The sequence below is a fragment of the Suncus etruscus genome, chromosome 10, assembly GCF_024139225.1.
Source record: "Suncus etruscus isolate mSunEtr1 chromosome 10, mSunEtr1.pri.cur, whole genome shotgun sequence".
Taxonomy (NCBI): domain Eukaryota; kingdom Metazoa; phylum Chordata; class Mammalia; order Eulipotyphla; family Soricidae; genus Suncus; species Suncus etruscus.
The window spans coordinates 7788915-7808405 of record NC_064857.1 but is presented as its reverse complement, the minus strand read 5'-3'; the positions used below and the strand labels follow the sequence as shown (position 1 = coordinate 7808405).

At 35.5% G+C, this 19491-nt stretch overlaps 2 protein-coding genes and 1 pseudogene across 3 annotated transcripts in view; 1 reads left to right on the top strand and 2 right to left on the bottom strand.

The window, feature by feature from the left end:
* The window catches only part of PIP4P2 (phosphatidylinositol-4,5-bisphosphate 4-phosphatase 2), a 523645-nt gene that overhangs the window by 125461 nt on the left and 378693 nt on the right, over positions 1–19491 (bottom strand). The window lies entirely within an intron of this gene.
* LRRC69 (leucine rich repeat containing 69) overlaps positions 1–19491 on the top strand; it is a 74486-nt gene that overhangs the window by 19723 nt on the left and 35272 nt on the right. Inside the window, exons 2-5 of one of the 2 annotated variants that reach the window (XM_049782126.1) lie at positions 4444–4570; positions 10288–10360; positions 14505–14700; positions 17592–17663. The exons of the other annotated variant lie outside the window; for it this stretch is intronic. Of the exons in view, the coding sequence (XP_049638083.1) occupies positions 4444–4570; positions 10288–10360; positions 14505–14700; positions 17592–17663 (468 nt within the window). The remainder of the gene's footprint in view (positions 1–4443; positions 4571–10287; positions 10361–14504; positions 14701–17591; positions 17664–19491) is intronic. 2 annotated transcript variants of the gene reach the window in all.
* Positions 17832–17930, bottom strand: LOC126020999 (uncharacterized; annotated as a pseudogene).

Genomic DNA, 19491 nt, shown 5'->3' with positions numbered 1-19491 from the left:
CCAGGAATTAAACTTGGGCCTCTGGTATGCAAAGTATGTAATCAATTCTGTTCCCTCTCCTAATTGCATCCCCCCACAATATTATAATTGGGTCATATCTCTGCCATTAGTCTTGTGTAGTTTATATTCTGTCTTCATCTTTTATAAAATATTTTTTGGGCTGGAGCAATTAAATATGGCTGACCCAGGTTTAATATCCAGCATCTCATATGTTCCCCTGGGCATGCCAGAAATAATTTCTGAGCACAGAGCCAGGAGTAACCCCTTAGCACTCTTCCCCTCCAAAAATAAGTTTTTTAATTTGGGGCCCACACCTATTGTGGGACTTTATGCCATTCTGGGGTAGCAATGGGGTTAAGGGCTTTGAACTAAAATCACTGTGGGCTAGACAACCACCTTATCCACTGTGTTTAGCTTCCAGTTATTCTCATCTCTTAAAGAGATTTATTCTGAATTTATGTCTCTCTTTAAATTATCTTTTTCTTATTCTCTATAAGATTACCTCTATTAGTACATATACACTATTACTGATATTTCAGGGGCCAAATCTAACTTCTGTTCATTTTAAGTATCCTACAAGTGAGACTGCAAATAATTGTGTGAATCATTTTCATAATTTCTCAACAGCTTACTTCATTTTCTTACCCTAGACTTCACCCTTAATTTGAAGGTCACGTTTAAGTTGCTAAATCCAGTGGCTTTTCTCTACATTTATTTTACTTAATCTTCCTTTGGGATTCTATCCCCATCTCTTTTCTAATTAAAATAACTTTCATTTCTCTTTACTTCAGTTGTCAGACTACTGTTTGTCTTGGAAAGCCCCAATAGTCATAGATTTTTGTAATTTATTTAGACCATGCTCTCAGAAGAAATTTGCCTTGGTACAAGGGAAGCAGAACAGATTCCAGGAAGATTTTAGGTAAAGATGCAGTTTTAGGTGAAATTTATTCCCAGCTTTCCTACCCTCTGGATATGCATTATATCTCCCTCTCTATCACATGTTTGCATGGCATCACAAAGACAAAAGTGTTCGTTTTCTGTTACAATCCTGCATCTATTGGGCTGAAGAGTCTAGAAAGTCAAAATTTGCCATGTTTCTCTAGCTGAATTCTTGGGACTAGAGAATATAGTGCCTAAGGATAATACTTTTCATGTGACCCACTTGGTTTAAACCACATGCAACACTTAAGAGCCATATTCTTGACCCTTGTGCTCTTTTAGGTCACAAAAGAAGCATTTTTCTCATAAGAATAAACAAAAGTTATAGATATTGAGTTATCTTTTTGTCAGAATATATATATATATATATATATATTTTTTTTTTTTTAGGTAACTCTTGGTAAGTGTAAGGTCTATGGTGTGCCGTGCTATGCAAAGACTCAAACTAGGCCTTCTGTGGGTAGACTATATACTTAGCTCTTTTTGTTGAGTTCTCTTTCCAGCCCAACATGAAGATTTCTCAATCTTCCCTTACAGAATGGTTTCTAAGATAACATGTTTTCTTTTTTAAATTTCTGAATAATTATTATTCTCAGAGAAAAACATACACAGAGGCAAAAACTGCCCATGAATTTTTATAATTACTGTATCGTTATATCAGCTTAAATCATTAATATGCATCATGTCAAATATCAGATGACACTTAAAAACATTTTTTTGGTTTTTGGGCCATACCCAGCATTGATCAGGAGTTACTTTTGTTTCTGTGCTCAGAAATAGCTCCTGGCAGCTCTGGACCATATGGGATGCTGGGGATCAAACCAGGTCAGTTCTGGGTTGGTTGCATGTAAGGCTAATGGCCAACAACTGTGCTATTGCTCAGGCCCTACCAGGTAACATTTAAATACAAACTTCAAGTGTATTTGTTAATTATTTTCAATATTAATGATATTTTCCTGTCAATTATTGTCCTTATAAATGTATTGATTTGTCAAAGCTCAATTATATAGTTGGGTCATATGGGACCTCAATTTCCAGATTTTTGAGGAATATTTATATTGTTTTCCAGAAAGTATGGACTAGAAAGCATTCCAGCAAGCATTGAATGAGAGTTTCTTTCTCCTTGCATGGGCATCATCATTGGTTGTTGTTCTTTGTGATGTGTGCCAGTCTCTGTGGTGTAATGGTACCTCATTGTTGTTTGAATTTGCATCTCCCTGATGGTTAATGATGAGGAGCATTTTTCATGTGTCTTTTGGGCATTTGTATTTCTTTAAGGAAGTATCTGTTCATTTTTTCTCCCCATTTTTTGATGGGGTTAGTTTTTTTAAGTTCTGTCAGTACCTTGTATATCTTCAATATTAGCCCCTTATCTAATGGGCATTGAGTGAATAATTTCTCCCGTTCTGTGGGTGGTCCACCAGGGTGGACCACACCTTGTGGAGCTCAGGGGTTACTTTTGAATACTTTTGTATTCTACGCACTATTTCCTTTGAGGTGCAGAAGCTTCTCAGCTTAATATAGTCCCATCTGTCTATCTCTGCTTCCACTTGTTCGGGGAGTACTGTTTCCTCCTTGAAGATGCCATTAGTCTCAATGTCATGGAATGCTTTGCCTATATTTTCTTCTATCTACATTAGAGTTTCAGATTTGATATCAAGGTCTTTAATCCATTTTTATTTGGCCTTAGTGCATGGTGTTTAAAAAAGGTCTGAGTTTGCTTTTTGGCATGTGGCTCATCTGTTGTCCCAACACCTCAACGAAGGCTTTCTTTGCTCCACTTTATACTTGCTCCTTTATTAAAGATTTATTGATTGTTTGTCTGGAGGGAGGTGTCATTCTTTGAATACTCAAGTGATATGAGGGTGTGTCTTTATTCCAATAATACCATGCTGTTTAAATGACTATTGCTTTGCAGTATAGATTAAAATTGGGGAAAGTGATGCTTTGAGTCTTTATTTTTTTTAAGTATTGCTTTAGCTATTCGTGGGTGTTTATTGTTCCAAATTAATTTTAGGGGTGTTTGATTCATTTTTGAAGAATATCATGGTATCTTAAAGGCATTTCATTAATCTGTACAATGCTTTGTGAAGTATTGTATTTTAATAATGTTTAACATTTTAATAATGTTAATCCTCCCAGTTCATGAACAGTTATATGTCTCTGTTTCCTTGTGTTCTCCTTTATTTCTTGAAGCAGTGTTTTGTAGTTTCCTTTGTATAGGTCCTTCACATCTTTTTCTGTTTTTGTACCACACCTGGTGGCTCTCAGGGGTGACTTTTGAATCTATTTTCAGAAATCCCTCCTGGCAGGCTCAGGGTACCATAACAGGATGCCAAGAATTGAACCTGGGTATGTCCTAGGTTGGCTCCGGTGCCAGGCAAATACCCTACTGCTGTGCTATCTCTCCAGGATCCTTCTCTTTAGTTAAGTTGACTTCAAGGTACTTGAGCTTAATAAGATTTATATTAATATATTGGTTAGAAGGTTTTTAATGAAATTAATGAATTTTGTTTAGAAGTGAAAAAAGACACTGTTCGGAATGTACAATCAAAGAAAATTATGAGGCCTGAGTTTGCTTTCCAGTACCACATGACCCCTGAACACTGCTGGGAGAATTGTCAACAATCTATTGTGAACAATCTTGTACCTTCGATATATATATTAGATTATGATCAGAGAGGATTTCAAGCCTTATAACCGTGCATATGTGGTTCTTCTTCTGACTAATCTGTCATCGCATACAGGTCCACGAGGGGCATATCTTTTCTTCCACACCATGTTACTATGAGTTTTATTTTCAAACTTTGTGATCTTTCAGCATGAGATGGAAGTTTTCCCCTTCTCATTCTGCTCACCCCTTATCCCATGGTAGGTATCCGTGTACTAGAACATAGAACAGTCTTACTCACTAAGATGAAAAAGGTTAGTTGGGAATACATCATATATTTGGTGATGTTTTTGATTTAAGAAAATTATTTCCGGGGCCGGGAAGGTGGCGCTAGAGATAAGGTGTCTGCCTTGTAAGCGCTACCAAGGAACGGACGGAGGTTAGATCCCCCGGCGTCCCATATGGTCCCCCCAAGCCAGGGGCGATTTCTGAGCACATAGCCAGGAGTAACCCCTGAGCGTCAAACGGGTGTGGCCCAAAAACCAAAAAAAAAAAAAAATTATTTCCTTTGATTTTTAATACTTTCCAACTTATTGGTTACTGTGTGTTAGGATAGTCTCAAGTTAGTGGATTAATTTTTAATTACATTTTTAAACATCCTTGGAATGGTTTGTATAACAATTTTAATGATACTAAAGTACTTAATTGAAAATTAAGTATGATTTAATTAACAATGAACATGATACATGCATTTTTATAAAGATATTTTTAGATCTATGTGAAATAATTGTTTAAGATATGTTTACATTTCATAGGTTACATGGGTCTCAAAAACTTGTTTCTTATTTAAAGGGGAATAATATTTGAGTGTATTAAATCTCTTTTGCTTGCAGCTGACAACATTAAATTTGGGGAATAACCATTTAAAAGAAGTTCCAGCAGAACTGAAATACCTTACTTTCCTGAGGCAGCTCCATTTATTTGAAAATAATATTCATACATTTGTGGCTGAAGCGTGTGGTAAGTTATTCAAAGAAGGATAATATTGAAGTTTCAAAGTAATATTATATTTAATAATGTAGGAATAAATTAGATACAAAATTTACATACCTTAATCTTGATTGAAGATATTCATGTCCCACTCTTAATATAAGAAATTTTGGGGCCGGAGAGATAGCACAGCGGTATTTGCCTTGCAAGCAGCCGATCCAGGACCTAAGGTGGTTGATTCGAATCCCGGTGTCCCATACGGTCCCCCGTGCCTGCCAGGAGCTATTTCTGAGCAGACAGCCAGGAGTAACCCCTGAGCACTGCCGGGTGTGGCCCAAAAACAAACAAACAAACAAACAAACAAACAAACAAGAAAATTTCAGGAGCTGGAGCACTAGCAGGACAAACCTGGATTCGATTCCCAGCATCCCATATAGTCACCCGAGCTAGGAGCGATTTCTGAGTGCGTAGCCAGGAGTAACCCCTGAGCGTCACTGGGTGTGACCCCAAAGCCAAAAATAAATAAATAAGTAAATAAAATAAAAAAATAAAAAGAAACAGAAAATTTCAGGGAACAGGAAAGATAGTTAAAATGAGTTGAACTTGTGCTATGCTTGCAGGAGGCCTGGATTTTACCCCCTGCATCACATGATTCCCCAAAGCACTGACAGGAGTAGCCCCTAACCACGGAACCAAGAGTAGCCCCTAAGCACTGCTGAATGTTGTCAAAACCTGCAACAACAACAACAACAAAATACCAGTAACTAATAACATTACAGTATATTTAAGGGAAAAGAATTATTTTTTCTTCTTCTTTAATCTCATAGTTTTGTTTTAGGACTGCACCAGCAATGCACAGGGGCTACTCCAGATTTTAAACCATGATTATGCTCATGGAACATACAGTGCCTGGAATTGAATCAGGCTTAGCCATGCGCAAGGCATGCTTCTTAACCTTTGAAATATCTCTTTGGCTTTAGAAGGGCCCTGTTTGTGTTTGTTTTTATTTGGGGGTCACATCTGGTGAAGATATTCCTGGCTATAATACCAGGAATGTCTCTTGGCTGTGCTCCGGTGACCATATGTGTTTCTGGAGATTGAACTCAGGTCAGCTGTGTGCAAAGCAAATGTCCTACTTACTTGTACCATCTCACTAGGCCCAGGACCCATTTTTTAAAAAAAATAAATTTAGGACAGTGTAACCTCTTTTTTCAATTAATATATTTTTTTTATATGTAGACCTAAGAGAATAAAAAAGCACTGTCAGTGGATTTTCCCTTTTATAATCAGGTGTTTATTTTGACTATTCAATGAAAAATCTCTTTTGGAGGCTAGAGAATAAATTAGTTGAGAATCAAATAAATAAAACTTGTTTATAAATTTATTTATCGTTTCAGTACTTAGTTATAATATTTGTTCATGCCACTAAGTTTCAATTGATCTGAGAAGAATTTTTCAAAAATAGAAAAGGATGGGCCCGGAGAGATAGCACAGCGGCGTTTGCCTTGCAAGCAGCCGATCCAGGACCAAAGGTGGTTGGTTCGAATCCCAGTGTCTCATATGGTCCCCCGTGCCTGCCAGGAGCTATTTCTGAGCAGACAGCCAGGGGTAACCCCTGAGCATCGCTGGGTGTGGCCCAAAAAGCAAAAAAAAAAAAAAAAAAAAAAAAGGATGAATAAGTGGACCAGAGTGATAGCACAGTGAGAAAGGCTTTTGCTTTTCATGTGGCTGACCTGGGTTCAATGCCCAGCATCCCATATGGTCCCCTGATTCTGCCAGGAGTGATTTCTGAGTGCAGAATGAGCTGTAACCCCTAAAACCACTGGATGTGGCCCCTAAACAAACAAAAAAGAATAGGTGGCTTTCTCTTATTTGTATATTTCTCTAGTCAGTATGACACATTTTTATTAAATTAAAGTGAAGTTATTAGAATAGAAACCATGAAAGAAAATCCAGATAATTAAAAATTAATGACATTATATTGGTTTATAAAATTACATGTTTGAGGCATACCATATTTTAATTTGACATCTGTATATTTTAATGATCACCAACAAAAGTTGAGTTTTCCTATCATGGTACATGACCTTACCTTATGTTTCACCCTCATGTCCCTCTAGTAACCAACAATCTTTTTGTATATCCCAGGATTTTATTGTATTATTAATTTATTCAAGTAACTTCATCATATATTTTTAGTAGCAAAATTAAAGCTTTGTTATGGAATTTATAAGCTGTAATGTTTTCTATTTTGGATGCTGTGTATAATCAGTGCCATCATAAAGCAGCATATAAAGGTTTTATTCTATTTTATGATATATTATACATCATTATATAATATATAGCCTATAATTATATTATATAATATAAAATAATTATACACAATATATAATATTATGTTATATTTAATATATTTCATATTATATTTTACATTTGGGGTGGATTATTAAACACTACAAATGTGCTCCAATGCCCTCTCTTTAAAGTACTTTAAAATCATATTTCCTAAAGAAATATATTCCCTAAAATGATAATGGTTACACACACTCATTGAATAATTACATTATATATACACATTAGATAGAAATATTAGTTATTATATATCATACTGTATATAAAACTATTTATATTATATATGAATGATTCAGTCATATTTTACTTAGGAAGGAGACACTTTAGACATAAGAAAAAACTGTGAACATTCAAACAAACAATACTAATTTTTTGTTGTTGTTGGTTTTTGGGCCACACTCGGTGACGCTCAGGAATTACTCCTCCTGCTATGCATTCAGAAATCGCTCTTGGCTTGGGGGACCATATGGGATTCTGGGGGATAGACCTACAGTCCTTCCTAGGCTAGCGTTGGCAAGGCGCCACTGCTCCTCCCCTCCTTCCAACAAAACTATTTTATGAACCATAGAGAGGGGAAAATTTAGGTAGACCTTCTATATATGTAAATGATATGTTGTGCAGTCTAACTTGTGTTAGATTTGTGTTATTTTAATATTTTATAAAGATATTTCCTCTTGGGTTGCTCATAAGTTGAGGCTTTCAAAAATATAATCACAAAGAGTAACTTCTATTATGCCTAATTTTTGCATTTCTTTATTCTGATTATTGAAATTTAAAATTTCCAATTTGGCGGGCTGGAGAGATAGTATAGTTGTAGGACGTTTGTCTTGCATGCAGCAGCCCCTGGAGGGACTTGATTCAATTCTTGGCATCCCATATGGTTCCCCAGCCTGCTAGAGGCATTTCTAAGTGCAGAGCCTAGAGTAACCTCTGAGCACCGCTGGGTGTAGCCCCCAAACCAATCAATCAACCAATCAAACAATAAATAAAGTTTTAAAAACTAAAATAAAACTTCCAATTTTTTGACTGATATACATTTTATTCTTTGTCAGATGCTGATTATCCCAGGGCCAAAGTAATTTGGTGTCAGAGAGTTGAACAGTGTGTCGTGTTTATTATATGACACTTTCCTTTCTGACAGGTATAGACTGGACCTGGAGTGCATATGTCTCACGTTGGGTCTTGTTTCAGGAGGATGATAGAAAGTAAAGCTCTTTTTGGAATGAATCTCATGAAGCAAGGCAGAGCTGAACACTGATGACCTGTGGGCTGAGCCCAGTTCACCCAGAGACTAGTTTTATTTTGGCCAACTTTTTAAAAAAAAAGTTGAGATGTCAAACATTGCCAATAAAGGGAATTCAGTCAGAATCTGTATCTCTGACCCTTTTTTTGTGCCTGTTTTGCAAAAGAGAGTTTAGTAATATGGTTATCATATTCCCTCATGATAATAATTGACATGAACTGGGAGAAAGGCAGCTGCCCTGTTTGTAAAGTCTGAGCTTCAGTTGAGCAAATTCCCACCAGATCCACTCTTGCCAGCCCTGTGGCTCTCTCCTCTGCTCCTTTCTCCTCACCTTTGTGTTTTGACTCATATCATCTGCTTTCTGTGTAGTCAATTCAGTGTCAGAACGGTGTCTTCCCTGTTTGTGAACACAGCTCAGAGAGTGTGGAGTGACTTCTAAAATATAGAAAAGAAGGGAAAAAATTCTTTTCAAAAGAGAAAGAATAGGTGCCAGAGCGGTGGTGCAGTGGTATGGTATTTGTCTTGCATGCGGCTGACCCAGGACAGACCTGGGTTCGATTACCAGTGTCCCATATGGTCCACCAAGCCAGGTGCGACTCTGAGCACATAACCAGGAGTAACCCCTGAGCATCATCAGGTGTGGCCCTCAAAAAAATAAAATAAAATAAAAAAAAGAGAAAGTACAGGTAATGGGAAAAATGGAAGAGACTAAGAGAGAGAAGGAGTGAGAAAAAGGAAGAGAGAAATTGAGAGGGGGAGAAAGATTCAGAATATGCTCACAAGCTGAAATGAGAACTAAACTAATTCTAAAGATTTTCAGATTATATATAATAATCTATCTACTATCTCTATCTATCCATCATCCATTACCCACTCATCCATCAATCCATCTATCTACCATTTATCAGTCTTTTCTTTCTTTCTTTCTTTCTTTCTTTTTTCTTTCTTTCTTTCTTTCTTTCTTTCTTCTTTCTTTCTTTCTTTCTTTCTTTCTTCTTTCTTTCTTTCTTTCTTTCTTTCTTTCTTCTTTCTTTCTTTTCTTTTCTTTCTTTCTTTCTTTCTTCCTTTCTTTCTTTCTTTCTTCTTCCTTCCTTCCTTCCTTCCTTCCTTCCTTCCTTCCTTCCTTCCTTCCTTCCTCCTTCCTTCCTTCCTTCCTTCCTTCCTTTCCTTCTTTCTTTCTTTCTTTCTTTCTTTCTTTCTTTCTTTTTCTTTTTTCTTTCTTTTCTTTCTTTTTTCTTTCTTTCTTTTCTTTCTTTCTTTCTTTCTTTCTTTCTTTCTTTCTTTCTTTCTTTCTTTCTTCTTCTCTTCTCTTCTTTCTTTCTTCTTTCTTTCTTTCTTTCCTCTCTCTCTCTCTTTCTTCTCTTTCTCTTTCTTTCTTTCTTTCTTTCTTTCTTTCTTTCTTTCTTTCTTCTTTCTTTTCTTTCTTTCTTTCTTTCTTTCTTTCTTTCTTTCTTCTTTTCTTTCTTTCTTTCTTTCTTTCTTTCTTTCTTTCTTGTCTTTTCTTTCTTCCTTCTTTCCTTCCCTCCTCTCTTCCCTCCTTCCTTCCTTCTCCCTCCCTCCCTCTCTCCCTCCCCTCCTTCCTCCCCACCCTCCCTCCCTCCCTCCCTCCCTCCCTCCCTCCCTCCCTCCCTCCCCCCTCCCTTCCTTCCTTCCTTCCTTCCTTCTTTCCTTCCTTCCTTCCTTCCTTCCTTCCTTCCTTCCTTCCTCCTTCCTCCTTCCTTCCTTCCTTCCTTCCTTCCTTCCTTCCTTCCTTCCTTCCTTCCTTCCTTCCTTCCTTCCTTCCTTCCTTCCTTCCTTCCTTCCTTCTTCCTTTTCTTTCGTCACACCAGGAGGTGGCACTCAGGGGTTACTCCTGACTCTGTGCTCAGAAATAGTTCCTGTCAGGTTTGGGGAACCAAATGAGATGGTGGGGATTGAACCCGGGTCTGTCCTGCGTCAGCTGCATACAAGACAAAAGCCCTACTGTTGTGCTATCTCTCTGGCCTCCCTCTTCTTTTTTGAGTTAATATAAAGTCTGTTATCAACCATTTAAAGAGCGAGTCTTTACCAAAGCAAGAACAAAAAGAAAAATACATGAAGTGCCTAAATAAAGTGCCTAAAATTATAGTTTTTCTAACAGAAAGCTACAGTCATTCAAATTATTTTCTAGCAGATGGCTTAGAAAACGTGATCCTGCTTAATTTGAACAACAACCAGCTTACGCAGATTCCTGAAACATTCCAAAGGTAATTTGGTTTCTGGTGAAACTTGGTAACCCCTTCTCCGGTCCATCTCATCACCCTCTACCAAGTGCCTTTCATATCCATGCTATACATCTGTACCTGGTTTAAAGTCTCTGTGGGATTTATACATAGCAAAATGGCATCTAAAGAATTGAGGTAAGGCCATTCATGTAAAGCAGTGTAATCCTTAAACACTTCTGAGAAATGTGCCAGTATGATTTGGCGTCTAAGGGTAAAAAAAATTGTACCAGAATGACTTGGGAGTCTTAGTGTAAAAGTGGGAGTTTGAAATTTGAAGTTCTACAACTCACTATGTTATTGAATTTTCAATTCTGCTTGGAACTTGCTCAGCTACAGAATGACGTTTTATTTTATGTGAATTTTAGAAACAATTTTCAGATTCATGGAAAAGATAATACAAATGCAAAGGATTTAAAACCAAGACTCCATTTTCATTAAAAAATTAAAAATAAAAAACCTCATTTTACAATCATTAACACACACACACATAAGTACCCTTGTTTCTTCTCCTGCACATCTGCACAGATGGGCTGTTAATAGAACCTTTCTGGAGCCAGCTGAGAGCCTTGTCTTTTTTCAGGCAAAAACACCCTCTTGGGCTTTTTCTCTGACAGATGGAGAGAGAAATCTATTGGAATTGACTTAAGAGACTCTCTTTATTGCCCACTGAACAGAACCATATGTATCATAAAGTAAAAGCATCCAGATTTTAAAAGGAGGATTGAAGACCATGAACGTTTTCCAAAAAAAGGGCTTTCTCCAGCACCTAATGCATACTCCAATTCACACATCTTTATCTGTGCTTCTTTACCAATTTATTTATTATGTTTCCCAAATTGATTTCTATAGAGAGGAAGTAATGTGAGGGTAACAAGAAAAGATTTGGAGTCAATCTAATTTCTGTAGAAGAGAAATAGGACAAAAATGCCAATAATTACCTGCTTACTTTTTAATTAATTCAGTTTATCAACTGATATGAATGCACAATGATAAAAAGGACCCTCGTACGTTTTGTCAAAATTGACAAAATAATGACTTTTTGTCACACAAGATAATTCAAGTGGTGGGAGGCAAGCTTTCGCACTCTAGAGCTTTGGCTTCAGTTGTCAGCAACTCTTGGCCCCCTAAGCACTACTGAGAGTGACCCTGAGCAATGAGCCAGGCCGATCCCCTAATTAAAAACAAGCAAGACAAAGATCTGACAAAAGGGCCTCACAGTATCTTATTGCAACTAGTGTTGGGACCTAGGGCAAGTACATTTATTACCTTGTTGCTTAGTTTTCTAGTCTTTAAAATAAGAATTTCGAATAGATGAGCTTTGAGTTCCATGCAGCTAAAATATATCCTATTATCACAATTTAGTAAAAAATAGTTCTCTTTGGAATGTGTGAAAAAAGCAATATTTAAAGAGCGACATAAAAGCTAAGGCTATATGTTAGGAATATAAAGGCTTTCATGGAAAAAAAGTAGGATTGTGAACTATATAGGCTCACACTATTTTATAGCTAATTTTGGTTTCTCCATATTCTTCGTGTCTAAGTTGGAAGCTGGTTGCTTCACAAATAGGATTGCATTTTAATTTTTTTTTTTTTGGATTTTGGGCCACACCTGGTGACATTCAGGGGTTACTCCTGGATATGCACTCACAAATCACTCCTGGCTTGGGGGACCATATGGGAGGCCGGGGGATCTAACCACAGTCTGACCTGGGCCAGCTGAGTGCAAGGCAAACACCCTACTGCTGTGCCACTGCTCTACCCCAGGATTGCTTTTTCTGACTATGAGGAAATTTTTAATAGCCTTATACCTACATGTTTCACTTCCAAAATTAGGGAATATTTTTGTGTATCTCACTGGTCTTTTGACTGTTAAATTATTTAATCCATTTAAGAGTTTTAAGGTTGGAGCAGACACACCAAACTTAATGGATGCTTGCATTTATTACTATTATTTTTATTTTCCTTCACTTTTATTCCTAAATTTTATTACTTTCTAGATAAAAAACCATTTACTTAATGGTTAAATTGGAATAAAAGGATATTGAGACACAGCTCAATATCCTTCTCTCACTCTGCCATCAAGTAAGAAGTTAACCTTAAGCAAGAAAGGTGGGGAGTTGAGTGGCTATGGTTCATTTTAGGAAATGCTAGTAGGGAGTCTGAGAATGACTATGCCAACCCTATGCTGGCATTTGATATCCTTCTTGTTGAATCTTATGTATTATTTCTCAGCTTTTTTGGGACAGAAAAAACGGAGTTGTATGGAGATTCATGAACAGGAGAAAGTTATTCCTCGAAACAGCTCTTTCATAGGCTCAATGCACAACTCTAGGGAAAGAGGAATATGGAAGCATTTTGAAGGCAAATTTTCTCTAAAAGAGGCAGAGGAAGGAATTAGCCCAATAGGCTCAGCTCTTTCTCCAAATTCACCAATCAGTAAAGTTACTCTTTATCTCTGGAGAAGGAGAGCATGATGAAACTTCAAGTGTCAGCTCTACTTTTTTCTTGGAAGAGTATTCTTTCTTTTCTGTGGAAATAAAACAATGATAGATATTTATTTCTCTCTTCTTCCCTCAATTACATGAATGATGACCAGACAACTATTAATGTCTTGAAAGAAAACTATGATTTAGAGTAGAATAAATTTATATAGTTACTATTTTATGAAGAGATTTAATACAGAAAAATTCCCATTTGTTTCTCCATACTGCACAAATTTTTCAAAATTTTTTGGGGTGGGGTGGGATTGTGAGATTGTTATTTTGTTGTTGTTGTTGTTGTTGTTTTGTTTTCCACACTCAGAAATGTTCTGTTCAGGATTCACTTCTGGCTGTGCTTGATGGATCCTATGTGGTGGCACAAATGTTATTGTTTTCTCAGTATGAATAATGTGGGGCCTAAAAAATGTTTCAAGAGTCTGCTTTCATGTCCACAAGTCCCTGTTAGAGCACAATTGGGAGTTACGTTGAGCACTGTTGGGTATAACCCTCCAAACTAAAACAAAAACAGCTCCCTATCTTATGAAAATTATCTTTCTCAGCCTATTTATCTTGCTATAAGTAGATGTTAAAGCTAATATTTTATGCCAGTCTTTGTCTCTTGCCATTTTAATTACAATTAGTCAAATCTTAATTAATCTCATGAACTCTGTGTTGGGGTTTATTCTCTTTGGGCTTCTTATATACTGTATTATTCAATCCTCATATCGGGAAACTCTTGGCTCTTCTCTCTTCTACTTCAACTGCTTCTTTGTTTTATCTTTTAATTCTTTCTGGGAACTGACTTTTTAAGCATCTTAGTATCAAGTATTGCATCTATTACGGCAAAGTCAAATTTTCTTTTTCTTTTTTTTTTTGGTTTTTGGGCCACACCCAGTGACGCTGAGGGGTTACACCTGGCTATGTGCTCAGAAATCATTCTTGGCTTGGGGGACCATATAGGACATTGGGGATCGAACCGCAGTCCTTTCTAGACTAGTGTGCGCAAGGCAGACACCTTACCGTTAGCGCCACCGCTCCAGCCCTGTCAAATTTTCTTGATACTTTCCTCTTTACCTAATGATATTTTCTACCCTGATCTTATGTTTCTACCTATATCTCCTTCTAGACCTTGATATATACTGCTGCTTATCTCTCTACAAAAAAAGTAAGATGAATATTTTTTCACATTATGTTGACTTCACATCTAATTTGGTACAAAGTATCAAAATTTAAATATCTATAAATCTACATATGTAGCTATTTGTGTTGTTATAATAAACCTAAATCTATCATAGACAGTTTCTCTATATGTATCTCTATATATATGTATGCATTTGCTCTCTAAGATTTTGCTAAATTCTCTCCAATATGGTCATATATATGAATAAAAGAGAAAAATATAAATTTCTTAAAATCAGGTCTGATGATCAAAACTTATGCAGAAGAAATTGATTTATAATATCTTTGTCAGTCAATTATAACAAAGATTTTTATACTAACATATCAATAACTGTGAAGATTACCTGAAGTAAGGCACCAGTGATCTACAAAAGTAATAATACCATAACTTACAATAAGTGGTTTTTATAAAGTGTTCTATCTCATTTTTCTGAGTTTCATCCACATACTTTATTTATTTCTTTTTAGATTATCCAAGCTTAAATTTTTGAGCATAAATCGTAACAAACTGACCAGTATTCCTAAAGAACTTTGTTTCCTGAAGAATCTATCTGAACTTCAACTTAACTACAATAAGCTAACTCGTCTACCTGAAGAGATTAAACACTTGAAAAAACTCCAAAAGCTGCTTCTGGTCAGGAACTCTCTTGAAGCTTTACCAGAGGTAAGAAAAAACAAAACAAATGCCACTTGAACAATGTATAATTTTTTTGTGAAAGTTTTAAATTTTACCTGGAAATACCTAAACTTAAAACATTGCCTAAAATGAAATAAGCCTTATATATTTGATCTGGTAATCCTATATTTACATATATACATATAACAAAAGGTAAGTATAGTTTGGCCTTGAAATAGGTGCTAGGTTTTTCTTCCATATCACTCTGCCTTTTTCTAACCTGCTCTGTGTCTAGGGAACTGACCTGAGTAAGAATGAATAAGTTCCTTTGTTCTTTAATTTCCTTCTGGAGACCAAATGACCAATGAGCAATACTGGCAGAAAAGGTATTACCAAATGGAATTCAAATATATAGTATTTGAAAATATATAGTATAGTATTCAAAATATAATACCTGAATGTTAACCCATATTATATATATATATATGATTTACAAAGAATTTTCTACCATTTTTATAAGAAGAATAACAGAGATTTTGGTCTGATTTTAGTTTCGCTCATCCATATTTGTTTTTATTGTCCTTGTTTTTGTGTCATGTCCAAAAATATTTGACAGATTAATATAAAGGAGTTTTCTTCTGGTAGTTTTATCATTTCAGATATTACATATAATTATTTTCTTCATTTTATTAGATATTTTGCATAAGTATAAAGAACCAGTACCAATTTTTTTGGATGTGGCTATCAATTTCCAACCCCATTTATTGTCTAGGTTAATATTTTCTCACTGTGCCCTTGACATACTAATCAAACATTGGATGGATGCACATGGTTTGTTTCAGGACTCTATTCTGTTTCCTTACTTTATTTTAATATCAAAATTAGTCTATTTATACTAGTTCTGAATTTTAATTATATAGAATTTTATAATATATTTTGAAAACAGGAAGTTTAATGCCATGAAATTTGTGTTTTATTAAAAGTTGCTTTAACTATTTGGGAATCTTTTGTGAAGTTCTATATGAATTTTAGGATTTTTTCTATTTGTGAAAAGAATGCCATTGGTTTTTTTTTTATAATTATTGCTTTGAAATTATACTTTGAATAGCAGAAACATTTAAAAGATAAAAATAGGGGCTGGAGAGATAGCACAGCTGTAGGGCATTTGCCTTGCACACGACCAATCTGAATGGACCCTAGTTCGATTCCCAGCATCGATATGGTCCCTCAAGCCTGCTAGGAGCAACTTCTGAGCCAGGAGCAACCCATGAGCACTGCCGAGTGTGGCCCAAAAATCAAATAAAAAAAGATATATATAAAATTTCTAGTATATGAATATGGAATGCATTTCTGTTTGAGTTACTTTTCATTTCTTTAATCAGTATTGTTTGGTTTTCAGTGTAAAAATCTTTCACGTTAATTAAGCTTACTGCTAAATTACTGCTAATTTTTGTGTTATAGTATAATAGTATTATTTTCTTAATTTTTTCCCCTATTTTGGCCACACCCGGAGGCTCTCAGGAGTTACTCCTGGCTCTGTGCTCAAAAATCACTCCTAACAGGCTTGGGAGATCATCTGGGGTGCCGGGATCACACCTGGATCTGTCTCGGTTGGCTGTGTGCAAGGCAAACCCCCTACCACTATTTCTCCAGCCCCTATTTTCTTATTAATAGCCTCCAGGGGCTATTTCTCCAGCCCCTATTTTCTTAAATTTTTTTTGATAATTATTTTTCTTTTGGTTTTGGGCAATCATCAATGTTGTTCAGGGGTTACACTTGGTTCTGCACTCAGAAATCAGGCCCAATAGTGCCGGGGGTGGGGGCAATATGGAATGCCAGAGATTAAATCTAGGTTGAAGTTTTGCACCATTGAATTCAATGTTAGCTGTAAAATGCTATTAAAATGAAAACATTTTAATGTAAGCCCTGTGGTTTACTATATTTTAGGAATGCAATGTTGTTAGCCTGAACACATCATCAATCCATTAACAACTGTCCTCTACTGTCCTTCACTTTCTCTCATCCCCAGCTATACTACTTAGATCTAGTTCTATAAATGACTTTCAAAATGTTTTCTTTACTCATTGTTTATTCCATTATTATCTATCTATCTATCTATCTATCTATCTATCTATCTATCTATCTATCTATCTATCTATCTATCTATCTATCTATCTATCTATCAATCATCTATCTATCTATCTATCTATCTATCTATATTTCACTTAGCATAAGAGTGAGATAATCTGCCACTTTACTCATTTAACTCAGCATGATATTATCCCATTCTATTCATGTAGTAATGAATTGCATCTTTTCTTATAATTGACTAGTATATCCAAATTTGTTTATTCACTCAATTTTCTATGGCACTTCTTTATTTCCATATCTTGGCTGTTGTGCATAGTGTTGCAATGAACAAAACTATGAAAATATCTTTGCAAATTAACATTTTTGTGCTTTTAGGGTAGAGGCCAAGAACTAGAATCGCCGGATCTTCTGGAGGTTTAATTATTTATTACCCTTTTGAGAAGTCTCATACTATTTTTTTTATAGATATATAACAAAATGAGATTTTTACTAACAATGGTTAAAAATTTCTTTTTCTACAAAATCCAGCCAACACTGATTGTTTGGAGAGTTTTATGACTAAATATCTGGGTACATAAAGTGGAGAAATAACCTTGAACAAATAATTCTAAAAAAATTAGCTAGCCACATATAAAAAATAAAATTAAACTGGATCATAACCTTACAAAATATAAAAGAGTGAATTAAAATGAATTGAAAGTGGCAAAGAGATAGTCCAGTGAGTAGAATGTTTGCCCTGCAAATAGTTCATTTGGTAATTAAGAAAGATGTTCAGTTCAAGGAAATTTGAATTTAAAATAAATGTACACATTACATTTTAGAAAACATCTCTCTCTTTTCTGACACAGGGACTTTGTGATCTCAAAAACTTAAGAATTCTAGACATAGCTGGAAATTTTATCCAGATTTTTCCACATGGGGTAAGTAGAGTTCATTTCCTTTATAATTAAAAACAATTATGTTTAGGATTAGAAAAAAATATGAGCAACCAGTAAAATCTGTAGTCATTGGAAACCTGAGTGACTACAAAAATGACTGGAAGATTTGGCTTTATTCTAATCTTTCAAGACCTGTTCTCTTTTTCTTACATAAATTGCTTCATAAATTTTCATAAATTTGTGCAGGGGCCATGCTTATCTTCTCTATATCATTCCCGGTTTTAGTTTATGTGTTACCAAAGTGAGTACATTTTATTTTTGTTTGTTTTCTCTGCCTGCTGAATTATTCTGAACAGAAAGATCTTGATTGCTACCATAAATATTTTAATATATTTGTTATGGTTACATGTTCTTTATTATTATTTTGCACACCAGAGTGAACACATTATTTTCCAGATCACAAATTTTTTTATCCCTTTTTGTAATCCAATTATAAAATTTCTATTAGTTGTTTTAAAAACATAAGTGAAAAATTTTCCATTTATCAATAAAATTTGCTTTTACTTTATTTAAGATAATTTTGCTTTATTTCATATAATTGAGAAATAATCCCTTTGGTCTTGACAATTTCAAACTTACCAGAATTAAATGTTCATGTTTTTATATTGCTTTTATATTTGAGCAAACTTGTTTCCACATAAAAGGTACTAATTAGAAGCCCATAAATCAGAAATGTATTCATTGTCAGTAAAGTTTTGTTTTTGTTTGTTTTGGAGTCATTTCTGCTTCTGTGTTCAGGAGTCATTCCTGACAATACTTCGAGGGGAGGTGGTTCATATGTGAAGCTAAGATCAAATTCAGTCAGGCATGCATGTAAAGCAAGAACCTGATAATGTGCCGTGCTATCTTTCTGATGCCAATAAAGAATTCTTGAGCCACTAATTTTGGTGTATAGTCTCCCAGAAATATTCACGAAACCTAGATGCCACTCTAGAATGACAGGCGAGACCAGTGGTGAATGCTATTATAACAGGCGAGACAGTGGTGAAGGCAGATATTCCTGGATCCATTGGTGGTTGGGGGGGGGGGTCCATGAGGGCTGCCATCTTGTAAGCTTGCAAAAGCCACCAGGCTTATAATGCGTGGTGTTTTAAGGTCTATCTAGGTCTAGAACATAAAAGCTGGATCCAGTGCAGAATATAAGATGGTGAATTCACCCCAGAAAACCTTGTCATCTGCATGCTGAAGCCACTTATGTAGAAAGAGAATCAAGAAGTTGGGTTTTAGTAAAGCAGGTTACAGAATTTTCCATGTGGGCTGGTCCTTGAAAACTATTGTTTATCAGCCTATACAAAGCCTCTATTTTCTAAAGTTTTGGGGTGGGGTGATATGTTTATTTTTAGTAAGAGAAAGGAACCATTTTTCACATTTTCCCCAGTTGAAGCCAAGTTAAATACCAGAGGACTTTTAACTTTCATTTTGAGTTCAGCTCTTTATTCCTTTTGTATAAGATTCACTGTCCCCCTTCAGCTATAGATTTCCTCAAATTGGTGAAAATAGGTTCTTGACTCAGATTTTGCTATTTCCCGAGAACAGGATTCTAATTGGAAGGGAGTGATGGGTAAAAAAGACCTCAAAGGCAATCCTGTGCCTTCTGATCACTCTCAGGAAATTACCACAAATATAGTTTTTGGGTAACAATTTTTCTTATTTTATAGCTTCTCTTTAGAACTTCTTCTGAAGGTCCATAGTTCATATGGAGAGTATTTTGCTGAGTGAAATGTGTAAGAGGAAGAAGAATAGATATTGAATAATCTCACTTATTTGTGGGATATAAGAAAAAAATTATAGTGTGGTAATAATACCCAGA